At 44.1% G+C, this 20,481-nt stretch overlaps 1 protein-coding gene across 4 annotated transcripts in view; it reads right to left on the minus strand.

Moving 5' to 3' along the window:
• SLC19A1 (solute carrier family 19 member 1) overlaps positions 1-20,481 on the minus strand; it is a 29,288-nt gene that overhangs the window by 8,235 nt on the left and 572 nt on the right. Inside the window, exons 2-4 of one of the 4 annotated variants that reach the window (XM_042444004.1) lie at positions 16,973-17,029; positions 10,419-10,505; positions 9,768-10,078 (exon numbers count right to left, since the gene is read on the minus strand). In XM_042444004.1, the coding sequence (XP_042299938.1) occupies positions 9,768-9,944 (177 nt within the window). In that variant the 5' untranslated portion in view covers positions 9,945-10,078; positions 10,419-10,505; positions 16,973-17,029. The remainder of the gene's footprint in view (positions 1-9,767; positions 10,079-10,418; positions 10,506-16,972; positions 17,030-20,481) is intronic. The other 3 variants (XM_042444012.1, XM_042444000.1, XM_042443995.1) reach the window with 3 other exon arrangements.

Consider the following 20,481-nt stretch of genomic DNA (forward strand, 5'->3'; position numbering starts at 1 on the left):
CAGAGTGTCTGTTATGCTACTGCAAATGTGATTCAACCAATATGCATATGCATAGCATAACTTATACATGCATATGCAACTAACAGAATGTCAGCATCCATAGCTAGTAATCCTGTTGATTAGATCTAACTAAAATGAACCCACTGAGTCATCTGTGGAATGATGAGCTGACACAAGGGTAAATTCAACTGAGACAATGGCTCTACCTTTGTCAGCACTAACTATAGGATTTAGGCTACAACAGGCAGCCATGCTAGTACAAGAAAATCTTGGAAAATCTGTTTGTTTGTTTTTGGACTACCACCCCAAACATAGAAGGATTTGGGTCGCTGAGGTTCAAAGAGTAACATTTTCAACCTCTAATACATGCAAATGACTGTGTGCTGGTTCAGGGGAGGTGAGATTCTAGTGCCATTCAAATCTGCTGAGTTACATAAAATGTACTGGAGCCTCTTGGTTTTTTAAAACAGCTACCTGCTGGTCACAGCTTCTTAATTATAAATATTTGATCTTTCTTTAAAAGAAAATATTCAGAGTCTCATGTCTGCGGCTAACAGTAAATCTCCTCCCAGACCCACCACCCATGTTCCTTGCCAAGGAGGTCAGCTAAGCCTCTTCCAGCCTCTTTTGAATGGAACTTGCTGTGTTTTGGCCATGGAAACAAACCAGCAGGGGACTCTGATCCCTGGTCAAATAGAGCTACCCTGCGACATGGACAAATAACTTCTTTCTGGAGGAGTGGAAAAAGTGCAGGGGAACAGGCCCTGGAGGGAGGCTACGAGTCTTGACTGAAAAGACAGGGAAAGAATGGTGATAGATACTGCGTCTAAATGGATCCAAAGCCCAAACATCTTGTCAGATGGATGTAGGATTTGACTTATGCATAAATCTTAAAATAGCTCATTGTCTCATACTGAAGCTGGTCTGAAAGTTTTAAAAAAAGAAAATCAAGTGATGTTTGACCTGCATTTGACTATTGTACTATATTCACAGGAAGGATTTATATTCCCTGTAGCACATGGATTTGAACTACAAGATCAATTGCTATCTTCTCAATATATCCCACTACACTGCTAGGTCTAGATCTTATTATTGTTGTGTGCCTACAAGTTGTTTCTGGCTTATGGCAACCCTAAGACGATCCAATCACTGAGTTTTCTTGGCAAAATTTGTTCAGAAGGAGTTTACTGTTCTCCTTTCTTCTGAGACTGAGAGTGTGAGTTACACAAGGTCACCCAGGGAGTTCCTATGTGTGAGTGGGGATTTGAATCCTAGTCTCCCAGAGTCCCAGTCATTCCTCCAAGATGTCTGTCTGTGAGTGTGCATGCATGTGTGTATGCGTGCGCACATGCAAAAACAACCCCTAGACCTTCAGATGTTGCCCACCCATGGTCTAGATCATGCAGTGTGTGTGCCCATGTGGACATAAGGGCTACAGAGATTTGGTTTGTTAGTTCAATCTGTTTTCAAACCAACAGTCTTCCATCATGAGATTCAAAACAGCACACATAGGTTGCAATCCATCAGTCCTTTTGGTGGACTCCCAATGTACTTACACCATCATCCCAGCTTCTATCCCTGCCACACAACGGCAGCCAGAGCTCATCCCAGGCAGTGGTGTCACTAGGATTGGTGTCACCTCGCACTAACCTCCTCCTATACCACACCATGCAGAATCCTTAGCAATATTTTTCTAATTAACATTACTCATAAATCATAATAAGGAGCCCTGGTGGCGCAGTGGTTAAATGCCTGTACTGCAGCCATTTACTCAAGACCACAAGGTTGCGAGTTCAAGACCGGCAAAAGGGCCCAAGCTTGACTCAGGCTTGCATCCTTCCGAGGTCGCTAAAATGAGTACCCAGACTGTTGGGGGCTAATTAGCTTACTTGCAAATAAGCTTACTTGCTGTTCACCGCTATGATCTCTGGAATAGCGGTATATAAATAAAATAAATTATTATTATTAATTATTAATTATTATAATTTGTATGCATCACTGAATGTAATGGCAGTCATTGTGACATGAACAACTAGCACACTTAACATTATACTTTTAAATTACATTATCATACACATAGCCTAAATGTATTTACATATACATAGTTTAATGTGTCGAAAAAAAAACCCAGGGACTTCTCTCTCCTTCCACTGAGTCTCACCCCACTCACCCCATCTCTTCAGCATTTTGAAGGGAAACAGGCAAACACCACAGCCTGTTTCTGCCAACAGGGAGATGTTTGAGGAGCAGTCGTGTGTCACCCCCCTCTTAGGGTGTCACCTGGTGTGGTCTGCACTCCCCCTACTAATGCCACTAACTAATCACTGACCACTGACTGGCTGTAGATGTGGTTGGGCATGTTCTAGCTTCCTCTGTGTCCTTAGTGTAAGACTATTCCTTGCCCAAGTATTCAAAGGCAGCTAGATTGCACCCAAGTGAACACCCATAGCTGATCAGTGGCTGGGGGAGGGGGACACAAGATCCCTGCTCTTGTTGTACACTTGGGGTCAGGGACACTGTGGAAAGAAATATTTTAAAAAAACCTAAACACTCCAAAAGTACATAAACCAAGTGTTATCCCAGCATATACAGTATAACCATCAGGATTCTACCTAAGGTGTTCTTTCTGTTAGAATCCAATAATGAAAGATCTACTTAAAGGGTACTTCCTAAACTGCCTGGCACGGAGGACTGCTTCTTTCTCTCATTGTACCAGGGACCACTATAGTATTTGTGTTCCGGTGGGGAGGGAGGGAGGTATGAGAGATGTGCTCCTTGCTAGGGTTGCAGCAGTGGAGAGCTGTTGTGTAACTCTTCCACTGCTGTCTTGTACGGTAAAGGAGGGAGAGGGTTATGGATAAGGGGCATGTTATGGCTGGGGGGGGAGGTGATGGTAGGTACGAGCGGGGCTTCTATTGGAGTTGTGTGGGGCAAGGGGAGGTATGGCGATAGGAAGGTGGAGAAGTGTTACAGGGGAAGACGAAATAGATGTGTAATATCTATCTCGCCTTCCTTCCACCTTCCTAACCAAAGAGGCCTGAGGGCCAATCCAACCGTACCACAAACCCTGTCTCTGCTCCTGTGCAATGCCAGGTCTGTGAAGAACAAGTCCCACATTATATATGATCTGTTGGAGGATAAGAACTGCGACCTGGCTTGCATTACTGAGACCTGGCTTGGGCCTGGAGGTAAAGCTGTGTGGGCACAGGCCCTCCCTGCCGGGTTCTCAGTTATGGACCAGTCCAGGTTAGGTGGGGGGGTGGGGGAGAGTTGCCTTGATCCATAAGAACACCCTTCCTCTAACCAGGAACCATGTCCGACAAACCTCTTTATCGAGTGTATTACCTGACCCTAAAGGACAGTCTGGGGATTCTGTTGGTCTACCGGCCACCCCGTGCGCTAACAGATTCCCTGGCCGAGCTGACACAGCTGGTGTTGGAGTCCCCCAGGCTTCTTGTCCTGGGGGACCTCAACATCCCCCTCGTGGCCAGCCATAATCCATCCGGTGCGGCTCGGGAGTTCATGGATTCCATGACTGCCATGGGCCTGTCTCAACTGGTCATGGGGCCGACGCATCCTGCGGGTAATACACTCGATATGGTCTTTTGTACGGATATGGAAAGTCCGTGGGCGGAAGTAACTAACATTTCCGCCCTGTCATGGACGGACCATTTCCTGGTGGAGGCAAAAATCAAGGCATCTACCCAGATCCCTCCCGGAGGTGGCGGACCTACTAGAATGGTCCACCCTCGAAGGCTGATGGAACCCAAAAGGTTCCAAGAAGCCCTAGAGGGGTATATGGTTGGATGTGACGACGATTCTGTTGATGCCCTGACTACCGTCTGGGACACTGATCTCTCCGGGGCTATACACAGTATCACTCCCAAGCGTCCTCTCAGGCCTGCTTCCAAAAAACAGCTCTGGTATACTGAAGATCTCCGGGCAAGGAAGCGGGTCCTGCGACGACTAGAGCACAAATGGCGGAGACATCAGGACTTAGCCGACAAGGCACTCCTAGCCTCTCTTTTAGACGACTATGGAGTGGCGATAGACACAACAAAGAATTCGTTCTATGCTGCGCGTATCGCGTCCGCGGAGTCGCGTCCAGCAGAGCTGTTCAGAGTAGTGAGGGAGCTTACGCAGCTTCCCTCCTCTCTGAACCCTATTTTGGAACCACCCAAGGCCTGCTGTGACCAATTTAACAACTTCTTCGCGGATAAAACCTCTCGGGTAAGGGTTGATCTCGACGCCATTATTGGGTCAGAATCCAGTGTAGAGGCCTCCAGAGCTTCCGTGGACTCTATTGTACTGGATCATTTTGAGTCTGTAAGTACCGAGGATGTGGACAAGATCCTTAGAAGCGTAAGGAAGACAACCTGCTCTCTCGATCCCTGTCCCTCATGGCTGGCGGCTCAGGGGTGTGTGGGTGTAACCACCTTGTTACACCAAATTATTAATACATCACTCAGGGATGGGCAATTTCCAACCAGCTTGAAATTGGCCGTAGTGAAACTGCTGATCAAAAAGCCCTCCCTTGACCCCCTGATGCATAGTAATTATCGGCCCGTTTCGCTATTGCCATTTTTGGGAAAGGTGATCGAGATGGCGGTTGCACTCCAGCTTCAATTGATCTTGGATGATACTGATTATCTAGACCCATTTCAAACTGGGTTCCGGGCGGGCTATGGAGTTGAGACTGCCATGGTCGCCTTGGTCGATGATCTCCGTCTGGGCATGGACAGGGGTAGCGTGTCCCTGTTAGTGCTCTTGGACATCTCAGCGGCTTTCGATACCATCGACCATGGTATCCTTCTGGAACACCTGAGAGAGTTAGGAATTGGGGGCACTGCGCTCCAGTGGTTCTGTTCCTACCTCTCGGGCAGGTTCCAGATGGTGCAGCTGGAAGACGTGTGCTCCGATAAGAGGGCACTTACATCTGGTGTCCCTCAAGGAGCCATTCTGTCTCCCATGCTATTTAACATTTACATGAAACAGCTGGGAGAGATCATCCGGAGACATGGGGCATGGTGTTATCAGTACGCTGATGACACACAAATATATTTCTCTGTGTCTCCGACTGATGCAGTGACCAGGGATGGCATCTCTCCTCTTGATGCTTGTCTGGACTCGGTAATGGGCTGGATGAGGGAAAACAGACTCAGTCTGAATCCAGAGAAAATGGAAGTACTTGTGATAGGTTCCCCAGGTCCAGGTTTGGAGATTTGTCCACCTGTCCTAGACGGGGTCACGCTTCCCCTGAAGGACTCTGTTCGCAGTCTGGGGGTGCTCCTGGACTCGTCGCTTCACCTTACATCTCAGGTGGATGCGACGGTCAGGAGTACCTGTTATCAGCTTCGCTTGAGACGCCAGCTGGGGGGACCTTGAAACAGTGGTACACGCTCTGGTAACCTCTCGTTTGGATTTCTGCAATGCGCTTTACATGGGGCAACCCTTGTACCAAACCCGGAAGCTTCAACTGGTCCAGAATATGGCAGCAAAGCTGGTCACTGGATCTTCCAGGGCCAGCCATATAACACTGGCACTTAAAGATCTACATTTGCTGCCTATTCGCTTCCGGGCACAATACAAGGTGTTGGTTATCACCTATAAAGCCCTAAATGGCTTGGGCCCAGGGTACTTAGAGGATCGCCTCTCTCCATATAATCCGCCCCGCACTCTCAGATCGGGTGATAAATATCTCCTAAGAGTTCCAGATGCTAGACGAGCCATCACTACACAAAGGGCCTTTTCCACCTCGGCCCCTAAGCTCTGGAACTCGATCCCCGACGAGCTCCACTCGACCCCCTCCCTAGCCCAATTTTAAAAAGGGCTGAAAACGTATCTTTTCAAACAGGCATACCCCCAATAGCCCTGCTGTGATCCCTCTCCCCCTCACCATTGTTACAATTGCTGCTAGCTTGGAATTGTTATTGTTGTTGTTTTATATAATGTTTTATATAACGTAATTGTAAATTTCTGACAATGTTTTTATTGTAAATTGTATGTTGTTGGATTGCAAAATTCACCATTGTAACCCGCCTTGATCTCTGGAAAGGCGGGCTAGAAATAAAGCTTTTATTTATTATTATTATTATTATTATTATTATTATTAGATACAATGGTTTCTTTCTTTCCTGGAAACTTTCCAGGGACTGGCAGACAATCATTTGTGGACTGGCACTGGACCCTGAACGACCACTTTGAACAGCACTAATATATACTATGGTTCCTCTCACCTTTCCTTAGTCATCTAAGGGTACTGAGACTGCCCTCCCAAGTCGCCATCAACTTGCTGGAAATCCAGGAAAAAAATGTCAGCTTTCTCAGAGCTGCAGAATTACAGCCAGATGTTCCCCAAGTGTCTTCCACTCACCCATGGTCAATAGTTTATACCCTTACCTCGCTTGATAACCTGAAACTTCTAAAAAGGTTGGCCTATTTCTAACTCAGACTTACACAGTCCCACTCAAAAGTTTTTGACTACATTTCCCATAATCTTACAGGCCAAGATGGGAAGGGTAATCAAATTCCAGATGAAATGAGGAGAGAGTAATAATAATAATAATAATAATAATAATGATGATGATGATGATTTATTTATAGCCCGCCCAATCACAAGGAATCCAGGCGGGTTACAACAGTAAAAATAAAGAAAATAAAATACAATAAATAAATAAAATACAATAAAATTAAAGAGAGCAAAGTGAGTACATTCACAGTTAGGCCTGATGGAAGTTGGGCCTCTCTTTTTCACTCCCTCTCAGGTCTGATGATGATGTCATGGAGGGAGGGCTCTTCTTCTTGAGGCAAGGATTTTATTTTAATTAATTTTAATTTAATTCTTCTCATTAAATTTAAGAGAAGAATTGGTGGACAGAGTGACATAAGTCACAGTAAATGGGGAGTAGAACTAGGTAGGGAAGGCCTGCCGGAAGAGATCCGTCTTAAGAGCCTTCTTAAAGGCTGTAAGAGTAGAAATGTCACGGATCTCCTTCGGCAGGTCATTCCATAGCTTCGGAGCTGCGATGGAAAAGGCCCTCTGGGTGACTGAACTTAGCCTAGATTTTATTGGCTGAAGTAGATTCTTCCCCGAGGACCTTAGAGTGCGGGACGGACAGTATGGAAGTAGGCGATCTCTTAAGTATTCTGGACCCAAGCCATGTAGGGCTTTGAAGGTAATCACCAACACCTTGTACCTTGACCGGAAACTAATTGGCAGCCAGTGAAGGGATTTCAAAACCGGTGTTATGTGATCGGTACGACGAGTACCTGTAATTAACCTGGCTGCCATATTTTGTACAAGTTGAAGTTTCTCAACTTGGCACAAGGGTAGCCCCATGTACAGCGCATTACAGAAGTCCAATCGAGAGGTGACCAGCACATGTACAACTGTTTCAAGGATGTTTATCACACTATGCTCTTAAAGAGGTACTATTCCAGTGTGACTCCTCTAGCAGCCTCCTGTTGCATGCTGGGATTGGCAGTTTTAAGGAGCTGAACTTCTCTGCCTGAGAATTCTAAATACCCCTCCTTAAAACTGCCAATCCCAGCATGCAACAGGAGGCAGCTAGAGGAGTCACACTGGAATAGTACCTCTTTAAGAGCTCGTCTGATAAACACCAAGGTCTCCCTGCTCCAGGAAGGGGCGCAGCTGGCGTATCAGCCGAAGCTGATAACAAGTGCTCCTGACTGTCGCATCTACCTGAGCTGTCAGGTGAAGCGACGAGTCAAGGAGCACCCCTAAGCTGCGGACAGATGGTACATCCTGGTCTGAGAGACATGAGACAGTGTTTCCTGCTTTCAGACTATGGTTGGAACTCTGTTGATAATATACTATTAGATAAATTGTGATTATGTGTGTCTATGACCTATTAGAGATGTTAAAAAAGGGGAAGTATGTAGTATCTCCTTGTGCAACATCCCTCTCCCCACACCAAAGGCAGCTTTCAGTCACTGGAACATGCTACCACAACCATTTATCAGCAGGATGGTGGAGTGAGGAGGCATTTGGGTAACATCTGGCAGTGAGATGAAGGGTACTGAGACGACCCTCCCAAGTCGCCATCAACTTGCTGGAAATCCAGGAAAAAAATGTCAGCTTTCTTAGAGCTGCAGAATTACAGCCAAATGTTCCCCAAGTGTCTTCCACCCATCCCTGGCCAATAAATGGCCATGGTAGTTGAAAGCTGCCTTCTGGGGGTAGATGCATGCAACTCTCATTAGACACATTACAATCTATCTACAGTGATAACCATGAATCTTTCATAGAATGGAAACTGGAAGACAGATAATCCTTGCTGATCTGGGTTTGACTGCTCTACTGGACACAAAGGTTAAATGTGATTTGGAATATGTTTTTAAAAAGAGCTTTCAAGTGTTTGGGTAGACTGCCCTCACTCAACATGCTACTTCACCACGTGCTGCTCATGACTAGTCAGCATGCCTGTGAATCTGAGCTTTGGCCCTTCCAAAGGGCAGAGCTGGAAAGCAGAACTAAACTATGGCAACCAGGTCACTTCCTTGTGCCCTCTTCCCAGTACTAGACCCACACAGCATCAATTTCAGCACAAACAGCAGGAACTACCCATGTCCCAGAGGGAACTCTAATGATCATCGACAACGAAACTAGAAATTACTGATTACTAAAGAAACAGCTCAAAGGTTTAAACATAAGCCAGAAGGAAATCAGGACAGTAGGTCAGGGTTAGCTCAGCAAGACCATTGCAACATCGCAACTGATCTTCTTTAGGGTCTCTGAAGCTCTGAGTACATATACTGGATTGAACTGTTAGAGGAATAAATCCAATGAAAGTTTCAATTGGAGTAGACCCACTGAAATCAATGCAGCTAACATATGCATCCCATTTGTGTATACTCCAGTTGGGACTGGATTTAGCCCATAGCTATTGATTCTGACTACAAGGCAAGATAGACTGAACTTTCTGCTAAATCAATTATGTTAAATGAATTTTCTGTTAAATCGATCAATACAATTTTCAAAAGGAAAAGAAAAATATGATTTGGAACCCATGGAAACAGCAAAGTAGTAATTAGTTGGGCTGATCAGTCAGAGTTTTTGACATTAAAAGCAATTCTAAATATGAAAAAGAAATTATTTCAGCTTGGGGTCTTTATAGTATTGGAAACTATGACTGGTCGACTTTGATTTTTTTTATGATGATTAAAGATGACTGGAAAAAGTAAACACTCAATATTACATCAAGCTTACTATTGAATCAAATTTCTTTTTCTGACATAACTTAACTACTTTTCTGGGACTAACTACATTTTCATTTCTTTCTCCTTCACATCCTTCTCACATATCTCCTGTCTGAACTGAACCTCTGCAACTGACTGGCATAAATCCCACACTGTATTTACTTCTTTACCATTCAGCAATCTCTGAAATCATGTCAGGGACCTGAAACTGGATTTCCAAAGTCTCATTTCAGCACCCTAATAACTACACCACAACAGAATTGTTGCTTCCAGGTAAAAGAAAATATTTGCATACCTTGACATTTTTACAGACAGATGAAGGTTAATGATCCCTCACATCTAGAGAGAATGGGGCAGTTCAAATATAACTATGGTTTCATGTTCTATGAGTGAACATTCAGGAGCTTTGAACCTATGCAAACTATGGTCTCAACTTACCCTGCACAAAGCAGGGCTGGAAACCAGTTTGCCAGTCTGAATGAAACAATTGGTGCTTCCAGATGAGGCTGCAACCTGACTCATTATGCTGATCAATGTGACAAACTCACCTCTTCTTTTGTGAAGTTCTTCTCTGCTCCCAACAAGTAGGGTGTGATGAAACTCTCTCCAGGTCTGATCTGGCTCATGAAGCCATAGAAACAGAGATAGAAGACAAGAAGTTTCCACCGGGGGTCTGGTGGTGGATCGGGGGGTTGGTTTTCAGGTTTCTCACCCTGAGTAGACATGTCTCACTGGCGTCACCTTGATCACTCCTTGCAAGGAGTAGCTCCTTTCAAGCAAGTCCGGGAAACTAGGGACGTTGCTGGATCAGCTATTCGGCCCTTTGACTGCATACAGTCTCTAATACCCGTCAGTGTGCCTGTAGGAAAAGCAGAGCGGTTGGCAACACAACAAACATCCTGAGGGGGACCATTATGTATTAATGCCTGCCACCATCTCACCAGGAATGTGTTTACTTAATTTTGCAGATACAAATCCACAAGAACAAAAAACATGCTGCCTCCCCCAGCTCCTGAGATGTCTTTAAAGGCGTACGGCACTTATTTGTACACAGTGCCAGGAAACACTTCAAAGGAATGCATAAAAGCTGCCAAAATCAGGGCATTAGAAACTGCCTCACCCCTGGAACATTGTCATTAAGCTGCACTTAGCAACAGTTTGCAAGCATTGAGTGGTAAGCATCTGCACCATCCTCTCACCTGCTATATGTGCATCCTGCTTTGGGGCTAAAGAGCTTAGGATAGACCAGGGTTTCTCAACCAGGGTTCCGTAGAACTGTTAGGGTTCTGCAAGAGATTGTTAGGAGTTCCACAAGAGATTGTAACTGTGGGGTAAAATTATTCTTTGGAGCATTAGATACACTAATTTTTATGCAGGGGTTCCCTGAGACCTGAAAATTATTTCAAGGGTTCCTCCAATGTAAAAAGGTTAAGAAAGGCTTGAATAGAAGTTTTTTTTTTTTTAATGGCAGCACAATCATGAGAAGAAGGTTAGGTTGCAAAATATCCAAAGTGACGCAGGCTCCATCACAGTTGAGCAGGGCTCCAAACAGATTTTCGTTCACATCAATTTGACACTAGAGTGGCTATGACACATTAACACCCTCCTTCTTAAAAAATAATTGTAACAAAAATTACTAATACTAATGCCATCAAAGTTATCCATGCTCGGATCAGATGGCTCTTAAGGTATTATATGGAAAACTGCTTTTTGAGATGACTTGGACATGTCAGCCAAATGATAATTATCCGTTTGCAACTGCCAGGTTTAAAAATATATATATATATATTAATTTTGTCCATCACAGATGTACCCATTAACTCACAAATATAATACAGACATACCTCAGCTAATAAAACCTCAGTCAGGGAACCACATTTTTACAAAATCTCTTTATGCCCACCCTTTTCCTTCTCATCTTTGGTCTAGCTAAAAGTTTCTTAGCAGCATTGGTATTGGGAGGATAGTAAAGGAGGGATGGAGAAACACAGGCTTCTGATCTTGGATTACAGCAGCATGTGAAAAAAATGCAATAAAGTTTGAGCTGGGAAGGAATGGGATTCTACCATTAGCTGATCCTACTGTATGCCTACCTAAAACAGGCAAGGTAAACAGCAGCTGTCTCTGGAATTTCTTAAAGAGCAGGCACAAACAGCAAAACAAAGAGAAGAGGCGATTGCATATGAGCCTGCTTCAGCAGCAATCCCTGCATCTAAAAAAAGCATAAGATCTATGTATTTGCTAGAAAAAGAGAAATAATAAGAAAAGTGGTGGCTGGTCAATGAAAAAGTAATCTCTGGATGCATTTTAGAAAAAGCCTTAAAGTGGTCTCTGGAAGGTTCAAAATGTTTTTGTCTACTTATACAAGGCTTATCTGACCTGGTTGTTTCATTTCACAGGCATATGCAGTCCGCCCTTCATATCCACAGATTGTACATGCACCAATTCAATCATCCATAGCTTGAAATTTATAAACAAACAAACAAACAAACCAATATGCAATAGCCATTTTTACAAGGGACAGCATTTTACTACAGCATTGAATATAATACGACTTGAGCATTCATGGGTTTTGGTCTCCGTTTGTGTGTTTGTCCTGGAGCCAAACCCCAGCATATACCAAGGACCTACTGCATTGTTAATTTTGAATTAAAAGAAATACATATATCATATATACTCACCTATAATTTGATCTCATGCATAAGTCAAGGGAAGGTTTTGGGGCCAAAATTATGGAATGTAACAAAGGATCCAAAGGATGACGCAATGGAAAACATTGCCAAACAACTTACAAAATTAGAGTAAGCATAACTGTTTTTGCTCATCCTAAAAGCTGGATTGATGAGAAAGCAGAGAGGTGCCTAGGGCAGATTACACTCTTCCCTTTCACCAGGGATGGTACCTTTTAAAATAAGAGTTAGAGTATAGTACTTACATGGACCTGTGGATAGTCAACATATGTTATTTGGGTCAATTTTTGGACCTAAATTTCTAGACTTATATATGAGTATATATAATAGTCTAAAAACCCACTGTTATTCTTTCATTGTTATTTCAAGGCAAGGCTGCGCCAGCCAGACAAAGACCTCACTGGCCAGAGGAAGACCGCACCAGCTAAAGCAAGACCCTGACTGGTACGGTTTTTCCCTGGCCGGTGCAGCCTTCCTTCGGCCGGTGCGGCCATTCTCCTAGCCGGCACGGTGGTGCTCTGGCCAAGGCAAAGCCATACCAGCACGAAGAAGCCTGTGCTGGCCAAGGCCTTGCCTCAATAAGGTAAGGAGGGAGGGAGAGAGGGAGGGAGGGAGGATACTCAAGTTCCCATTGTCCCCAATGGCGGCGCACCATTGGAGACAATGGGACTTGAATATCCGTGAAATTTCAAATTTGCAGGGTCCCCAGAATGGATCCCCTGCAAATTCAGAAGGACAACTGTACTATGATTAAGCCAAAAGCCTGGGGGAGAAAGAGCGCTACTTCCAGTCAAGGCTATTGGTGTGCAACAGACTGCTTCGTGTGATGAATTTTATTCACTGAATTAAGGTTTCAGGGAAACAGTCATCCACCTGTAAACTCTACCATGTTTTCCTATTGCTTCTCCCATCTTTTTTTCTTATCTCAGGGCCCCTTTACACTATACAGTTATAGCACAATGTTTCCACTTTGATGGGTTTTTGTTTGTATTTGTTAAATGGCAAAACACAAGTACCTCTGAATGTTTTACACTTTTAACTGTCATGGTTGCATCCTATGGAATCCTGGGTTTTGTAGTTTCAGAGACACTCTCTGCTTCAGGATTCTAAGTACCATTCCCTATACTGCCAATCCCATGATTCCATAGAATGTTGCCATGGCAATTAGGCTGGAGTCATAGGGCTATAATTGTGTGGTATGAGAGGGCGGTCAGAAGAGCTGCTGAGGAGGGAAAGCATAGAAGGGCAGCACAATTTCCTTATAAGACGGACAGAAAAAAGGTACCATGGAGGAAGGGCTGGAGGAACTGTTCCTGGAGTGTGTGGACCAGGGGTAGGCAACCTTTTTGAGCCGGGGGCCGAGTTGCTGTCCCTCAGACAACTGGGGGGCCGAACTCAAAATGGCGCCCGGAGCAGCGCGGAAGCTGCAGCGGGGGCGGCAATCGGCGGCAGGACCGGGCTGGGGCCGATCCCAAGGCCTCACTGGGACGGATCCGGCCCGTGGGCCGTAGGTTGCCGACCCCTGGTGTGGACCATGGGTTGGGGAAATCTCTCCTTTACCCATTGATTGAATTGCGTCTGCAGTGTCATTTCATGGCCCACATAGTGACTCCTCTAAAAAGCTCTTGTCTCCTTTCCTGTGTTTCATCTAGATTTTTTTTAATCATCCAAATTAGAGGTGTGCTAAGTGTGGCTGTTTTTGTGGCCCCATTAACTAGCTAACTGCGCAAGGTATTGGGGAAGGGAAGGTAATTTGTTCATTTCAGGAGAGCAGAACAGTTCAGGAAGCAATCATGGGTGGAAATTATACAGTCCTCCAGATGTTGTTGGACATTGCTTCCTCAACTGTTCTGTTCTCCTGAAATGAACAATTGTCTTACCTTCCCCAATACCTTGTGCAATTAGATTTTTAATAGAAAATGTTTTTGCTTCCTTCTTTAAATGACTGAATATTTGCACAATTATGATACAAAAATAAGTTAGAGAATAAAAAGGGGACTGCTCTGAGGTGAAGGGGGAAGATGTTGCGGTTTTCTAGTAAAACATGAATGTCCAACACATCAAACAAGGACGGAAAATCAAGACAATCCGTCGTATACCTACATTGTGAAGCTGACTAGGCTGGATTGTTTGACAAGAAAACAACAATAACAAAAAACAGGTTGCAAAATTGATTAGGCTTGAGATTAGGCTTCCCCAGGGGAAATCAAAATGGACCTGCAGCCCAAATTTGTAGCCATGTTAACCTGGAAATAAATTGAACTATAATCCTAGGCTCTATGCTGTAGGCATTATTTTTGAAAAATCTGTTTTAAAGGAATTTGGAACAGTGAAACTAGAGTGGAGACTCCAGAGGACACCTGGGCATGGGCCGTGGAGGACTCTGAGGCTTTAAAACCTGCCTCTCCTCCTTGCCAAATATCCCCCACTGGAGTGGAGACGCTGGAGGACACCTGAGCGTTGGACATAGAGGACTCTGAGGCTTTAAAACCTGCCTGGTGGGGGTTATGATTGGGAAGAGGTGGGGGTAAGGGGTTATTTCAAAATGTGATTTTATTGTAATTTGCATTTTTATTGTCATTTTCTGTTTTGTAATCCGCCTTGATTCCTTTGGGAAAAGGCAGAATATAAATAAACTATTATTATTATTATTATTATTATTATTATTATTATAACAAAATAAACATTAAAAATATTTTCTGCACTGCTATTGGAACATGCAATTAATCACAAAGCATGGAAACTGTCTTCTGCTCAGGCTTTCAACTTCAGAGGTCCTGTTTAATTTATAAGGCACATTCAACATCTAATTAAAGAATCACTGCCCCTGTTGATTCAGTAGGTTTCCATACCTGATTCTCCCCTTCGACCTCCACTGCTGTACTCACTGCTATCTTTCAATGAGACTGGCATTGTGAGAGTATGCACCTTCAAGTTGCCTGCTAACTCATGGCGGCTCCATTAATTCTCATAGTGTTTTCTTAGGCAAGAAATACTCAGAGGTGATCTGGCACGTTCTTTCCCCTGAAATTTCTCAGTGGTCTCTCATTCAAGTTGTAACCAGGGATGGCCCCACTCAGCTTCCAATATCTGACAGGATATGGTGCCTTTAGGGTATTACAGAGTAAGAAATAGGAGGCTCAGGAACAACGTTGTGCCAGGAGCACATGTTCAGGTTTGTTGTTGTTGTTATCTCCAGGACTCCTTATCCTCCACTGCTTTGCTTAGGTCCTGTACATAGAGTCCATTCATCTAGCATGCAACCTTCCTCTCTTTCTGCTTCCATCCACCTTTCCTAGCATTATTGTTTTTTGCAATAAGTCTTGCCTTCTCATGATGTAGCCAAAGTATGACAGCATCAGCCTAGTCATCTTGGCTTCCAGAGAGATTTCTTGTTTGATCTGCTCGAGGATCCATTTGTTTGACTTCTTGGCTGTCCATGGTATCCTCAATACTCTTCTCCAACACCAGATGTCAAATGCATTGATTTTCTTCCTATCTGCTTTCTTGACTATCCATCTCTCACATTCATACATGGTGATAGGGAATACAGTGTGCCCGCGTCATATGCGGACACACCATACATGGCTTTCAGCATACGCTGAAAGCTGCTAGGGAGCCTGCGGGATGCAAGGGGTGTCGCGTCCTATTAAGAATAATGGGGTGCATGCCCATGGCGGGTGCGTACTGCCACAACACTACGCCATGCACAAGTCCCATTATTTTCAATGGGGCTCAAGGATACGCTTTTTTTTAGGGGGGGGGGTCTGGAATGGACCCCCTGCATAAAAAAAGGGCGCACTGTACAGTGGCTTGTATGATTCTAACTTTCGTGCTCAGTTGTATGTCTTTACATTTTAGAATATTTTCTAGTTATATAGTTGCATATCCCTCCTAAGGGCGGGACAGAGTGAGGGAGGGATATGAGGCAGGCTTGTAGACTCATCCTCATTATTTTCCTTTTAGCTCTGGGAAAGGAAAGGTTAGAACAACTGTTGACTAAAGTCAACATATGAGTAAATCCCAGAGATACTTAGGGAGCTAGGTATGTTTAGCCTGAAGAAAAGAAGGTTAAAAGGTGACATGAGGATGGAACAAGTTTGTTTCCTGCTGCTCCAGAGAATAGGACCTGGAATAATGGATGCAAACTACAGGAAAAGAGATTCCACCTCAATATTAGGAGGAGCATCCTGACAGCAAGATCTGTTTGACAGTGGAAAACACTCCCTTGGAGTGTGGTGGAGTCTCCTTCTTTGGAGGTCTTTAAAGAGAGGCTGGATGGCTATATGTCAGGGGTGCTCTGATTGTGAGTTCCTGCATGGCAGAGGGTTGGACTGGATGACCCTTGTAGTCATCAACTCTATGATTCTATTATTTGCTCAATCTGTCTATTCTAGCTGGAATTAACAAAAGGATTTATTTCCCTCTATCTGTGCCTATAACCTGAGATTTATTGGAGTCAAAGAGAAGCAATAGTATGGTACTACTCTGCCACTGTCTGTTCTTCCTCCAGGACAGGCTTGAGAGCACGAAACCTGGATCCTTTCAAGGGGGAGGGTTAAGAATAGACCCAAGATCTTTTTAGGGCCCCGTTCCCACTGGCGGATTTGCCCTGGAAGGAACTGGGCAGATTCGGAGGGCCCCCTCCCGAATCTCTCCGTAAGCAAGTGCCCACTACAAATCAGGGGCATTTTAACCTGAATGCCCTCTTGGGAAAATCGGGTTTAATATGAAGGCTCCTGCTGTCAATCAAGCGATTGTCATAGGTGACGTTTCCAGCACTCATTGGGGCATTGACAGTGTGCTTCCCCCCTCCTTTTTTTAAAGGACCAGACACCACTTGTCAAATTTAAAAAACTCCTGTGTGTGTGTGTGTTGTGAGCATTTGGGTCAGTGCAGGTTATGATCTGCCCTTGGCCCCATTTTCAACCCCCAAATGCAAGCTAATGCCATCTCTGCATCCTGTATCCCCCCTCTTTGCCACCCTAGAATGCCTCATACGCATTTAGTAGTAATAATAATAATAATAATAATAATAATAATAATAATAATAAATTCCTCACCTCGGAATGCCAGAAAAGGATGCGATGCCATGCATTCTTTAGGCTACCCCTGAATTCCTTAGAGACAGTAGCAAAAGCATGTATCAATTTGCCAAAGTGGAAAGAGAAACTTTTGTAACATTCAAATTGTAGCATTCATTCGCAAAGGAAAAAAAATTTTTTTTTGCAAAGTACTCTTTGCAACATTTCCCCTTTTCTGGAAGTGGGAGAGTGAACAAGCAGCTGGCTATTTTCTATCTATCTATATATCTACCTCAAGCAAAAAACATGCACATTTTTTGCCAAAAATAATTTTAAAAAATAAAAAAGGGGGGAAGGTGCCTGATGCGAACTCCGTTCATGCCTTGCCTCTGACCTGAACTGACTCTTCTCCTCCTGCTTACATTCTCTTCAGAGAAGGTTTGCCATTGCCTTCCACTGAGTCTGAGAGAGAGTGACCTGTCAGTTCCAACTAAAGTAGACCCATGGAATCAATTGGGAATAAAAGGGAAATGCAGCACAGGCATTCTGACTGTAGCATCGACATATAACACTAATAATAATAATAATAATAATAATAATAATAATGGCTCTTAAATTCCAGGAGCAAGAGGAAATGAAAGTAGCACAAGCAAGCAAGCACACATTCTATGTCACCCCAAAAATCATGTGCATAGACTGTGAAAAATAAAAAGAGAGAGAGGTCCCTTCTACAGCCTGATTTCCCTTGGCAATCCTCCTCCTCCTTCCTTCCTTCCTTCCAACTCTCCCCTCTCTCTGACCTGCCCTGGCTCCTTCATCCTCCTCCTCCTGCTCCGTTACAGAATGCATGGCTCCCTTCTTCCCGCGGCTCCTTCATCCTCCTCCTCCTCCTCCTTCTCCGTCACTTTCTCCAGTTCCCCCCGCCCTCCCTCTGACAGCCCTTTGCAGCCCCTATCAGTCACCCTGATTTCCCCTTTAGCCTCCTGTCCCCCTGCCTCCTGTCAGATTCCCCTTTTTGCATCCAGGCTCCTTCCTCCTCCTCCTTCTCTGATGAGGGGAGGGAATGCTCTGCCCTCAGCCTGCCCTCTGACCTTAATCCCTCCCCTGAACTTGACTTGATCATGATCGAAGGCAAGTTCATATTTCGCGGAAACCAGGTTTTTTCAGCAAAGACGGATTTTCCCCCGAATCTGGATGACCCGGGCTAAAGAGCATTTCCTTGTGCATGCCTCGAAATGGATTGTGACATAATCGGGCCCAATATGAACTTCACGTGGAAGAATTGATTTCTGATCCGGGGTAAAAGGTAGTCTGAATGGGCCCTTTGTGTCCTGTTTACCAATTTTCACTGAGCAAGACCAACCTTAACACCAACCTCCAGAATTCCTCACTGCTGGCTATGGCTGCAGGGACCTTTAGTTCAAAAGCAACCAGAGGGCCACATGATTCCCACCCCTGCTGTAGTTAAGAGACTTCCACTTAAATGTATCCACGATGTATATTTGCAGTGGTCAATACCCACAAGAAAGAATGAAAAATTGAGTCTGCCTGGGGCCATTAAGACCATCTGATGCCAATCCAGCCCAGGAGGGGTTATCACTCTAATCCCTCAGGACTACAAGAATTATATTGGAAGATATGCTTTGGTATCCCATGCAGTGCAGGGCTGTCCAGCTCTAACCCACTGTGTCTTCCCAGCCCCTTCTGCTGTACTGTAACTACCTTTGTTATTCATTCACTCACTACTACTGTATTTATATTTTACTTTCTGCCTAGGAAGCAGGATTTTAAGGCATCTATACAATCCTATCTGCTGGAGTTGGCAACTGTGCCGGATGTAGAAGAGCAGGTACAGTCTGTCAAAAGACTGTGTCATATATACCACTTTATGACTATGACTGCCTACATAGACCAGACCCACCTTTACAAGGTGGGATCATCAGAACAAAATAATAACACACTCATAGTCATTATAAATCTTTTTCTTTCCAGCACATTGTTTGGTATATTTTCTTAGGACACCCCATGTTACCTGTCACAGCAAAGACAACACAAGAGTTTTGTGGCACCTTCAAGACTAAACTTATTAAAGTTTCGTTAGCCAATTTACACAGCATTGCAGGAGTCTATTAACAGATTTTTCAATCCTTTAAAACTGCAACTGAAATATATTTGCTGAGGAGTAAGGGCCTGAACAGATACGCCAAAATAAAGCTACTTCGGGTCACTTTGGAGGTATGCTGTTTAAGTTATACATGCATCCTAACTGAGGCTGGAAGCCATGCTAAAGCCACACTCCAGTCCAGTGCTTTGGCACAGCTTCTGGCCTCTTAAGGTGTGTGTTTCATTTAAACAGCATACCTCCAAAGTGACTTGAAGCAGCTTTATTTTCACCTGTCTGTTTGGGCCCTCAGTCTCCTTGAATTCAATAGAACCTACTGCTGAGTAAAAAGGTTTAGTGAACTTTTAAAAAATTCAATTGCGTTTCCAGCAGAGGGCTAAAATCTTCCAATATGACAAAGCTTTGTGGCCATGGATAGTTTTTAAATTTCAGCATCGGCTCTCTTTTTCACCTGCCTGTGAGCAATTCTTTTCACTGATGGCAGACCAAGAATTGTTTTAATAGCTGGTGGGCATTTGTGGCTGTGTTTTCTAACATTCAGTAATCTTAATTTACTATTTATCTATTCCATTTATTTCTTGTCTTTTGTTGTTTTATGCTCCCAGAGGAAAGGAGCAAATAATCACAAATTGACAAATAAGCCTTAACCCAAGAAAGATAAAAGTATTAACTGCTTTAACATCCACTTCCCTCATTTGCTGATTAGATTAGCAGAACAGATAGACACAGACATTTCCTTTGTCACAGATGGCATGTGGAAATCCCAGTAGGCGGCAAAAATGACAGGGCAGAAACACACACAGATCTGCTGAGAGTCTGACCTCAAATCTCTTTCTCCACACCCTGCATGGTGTGAGTTTGAGTGCCAAAGGGTGCATCCACACTGTAGAAATAATGCACTTTGACACCACTTTTAAGTGCAGGAGCTCCATTGGTAGTTTTATAACATCTTTAGTTTTTCAAGGCGCAGAGAGTGTTTTGAGGGTTGGGCTACGACTCTGGAGACCAAGGTTCAATTCTTCACTCTGCCATGAAACCCACTGGATGATCTTGGGCAAGGCGCACTCTCTCAGCCTCAGGGAAAAGCCAGGACAAAAACTCCTCTGAACCAATCTTGCCAAGTGAACCCCATGATAGGTTCGCCATAAGTCAGAAACGACCTGAAGGCACACAATACACTGGCAATAGTTGTGACATAACTTATCAGAATTAAAATTATACTTTTAAATTACAATATCATGGGTGCAGCTTAAATGATAGAGTTGGCCTAAGTTAGTAAATGAACAACAGAAACAAGATAAATGCCTGACTTTCTGAATGGGGTATTTCAAAATCTGAAATCCAGATACCCCATGCAGGAGTTCATCTGACAGCGGTTCCCAAACTGTGCTCTTTAAGGGACTTTGGACTTCAGCTCCCAGAATCC

The sequence above is a fragment of the Sceloporus undulatus genome, chromosome 1 (assembly GCF_019175285.1).
Source record: "Sceloporus undulatus isolate JIND9_A2432 ecotype Alabama chromosome 1, SceUnd_v1.1, whole genome shotgun sequence".
Taxonomy (NCBI): domain Eukaryota; kingdom Metazoa; phylum Chordata; class Lepidosauria; order Squamata; family Phrynosomatidae; genus Sceloporus; species Sceloporus undulatus.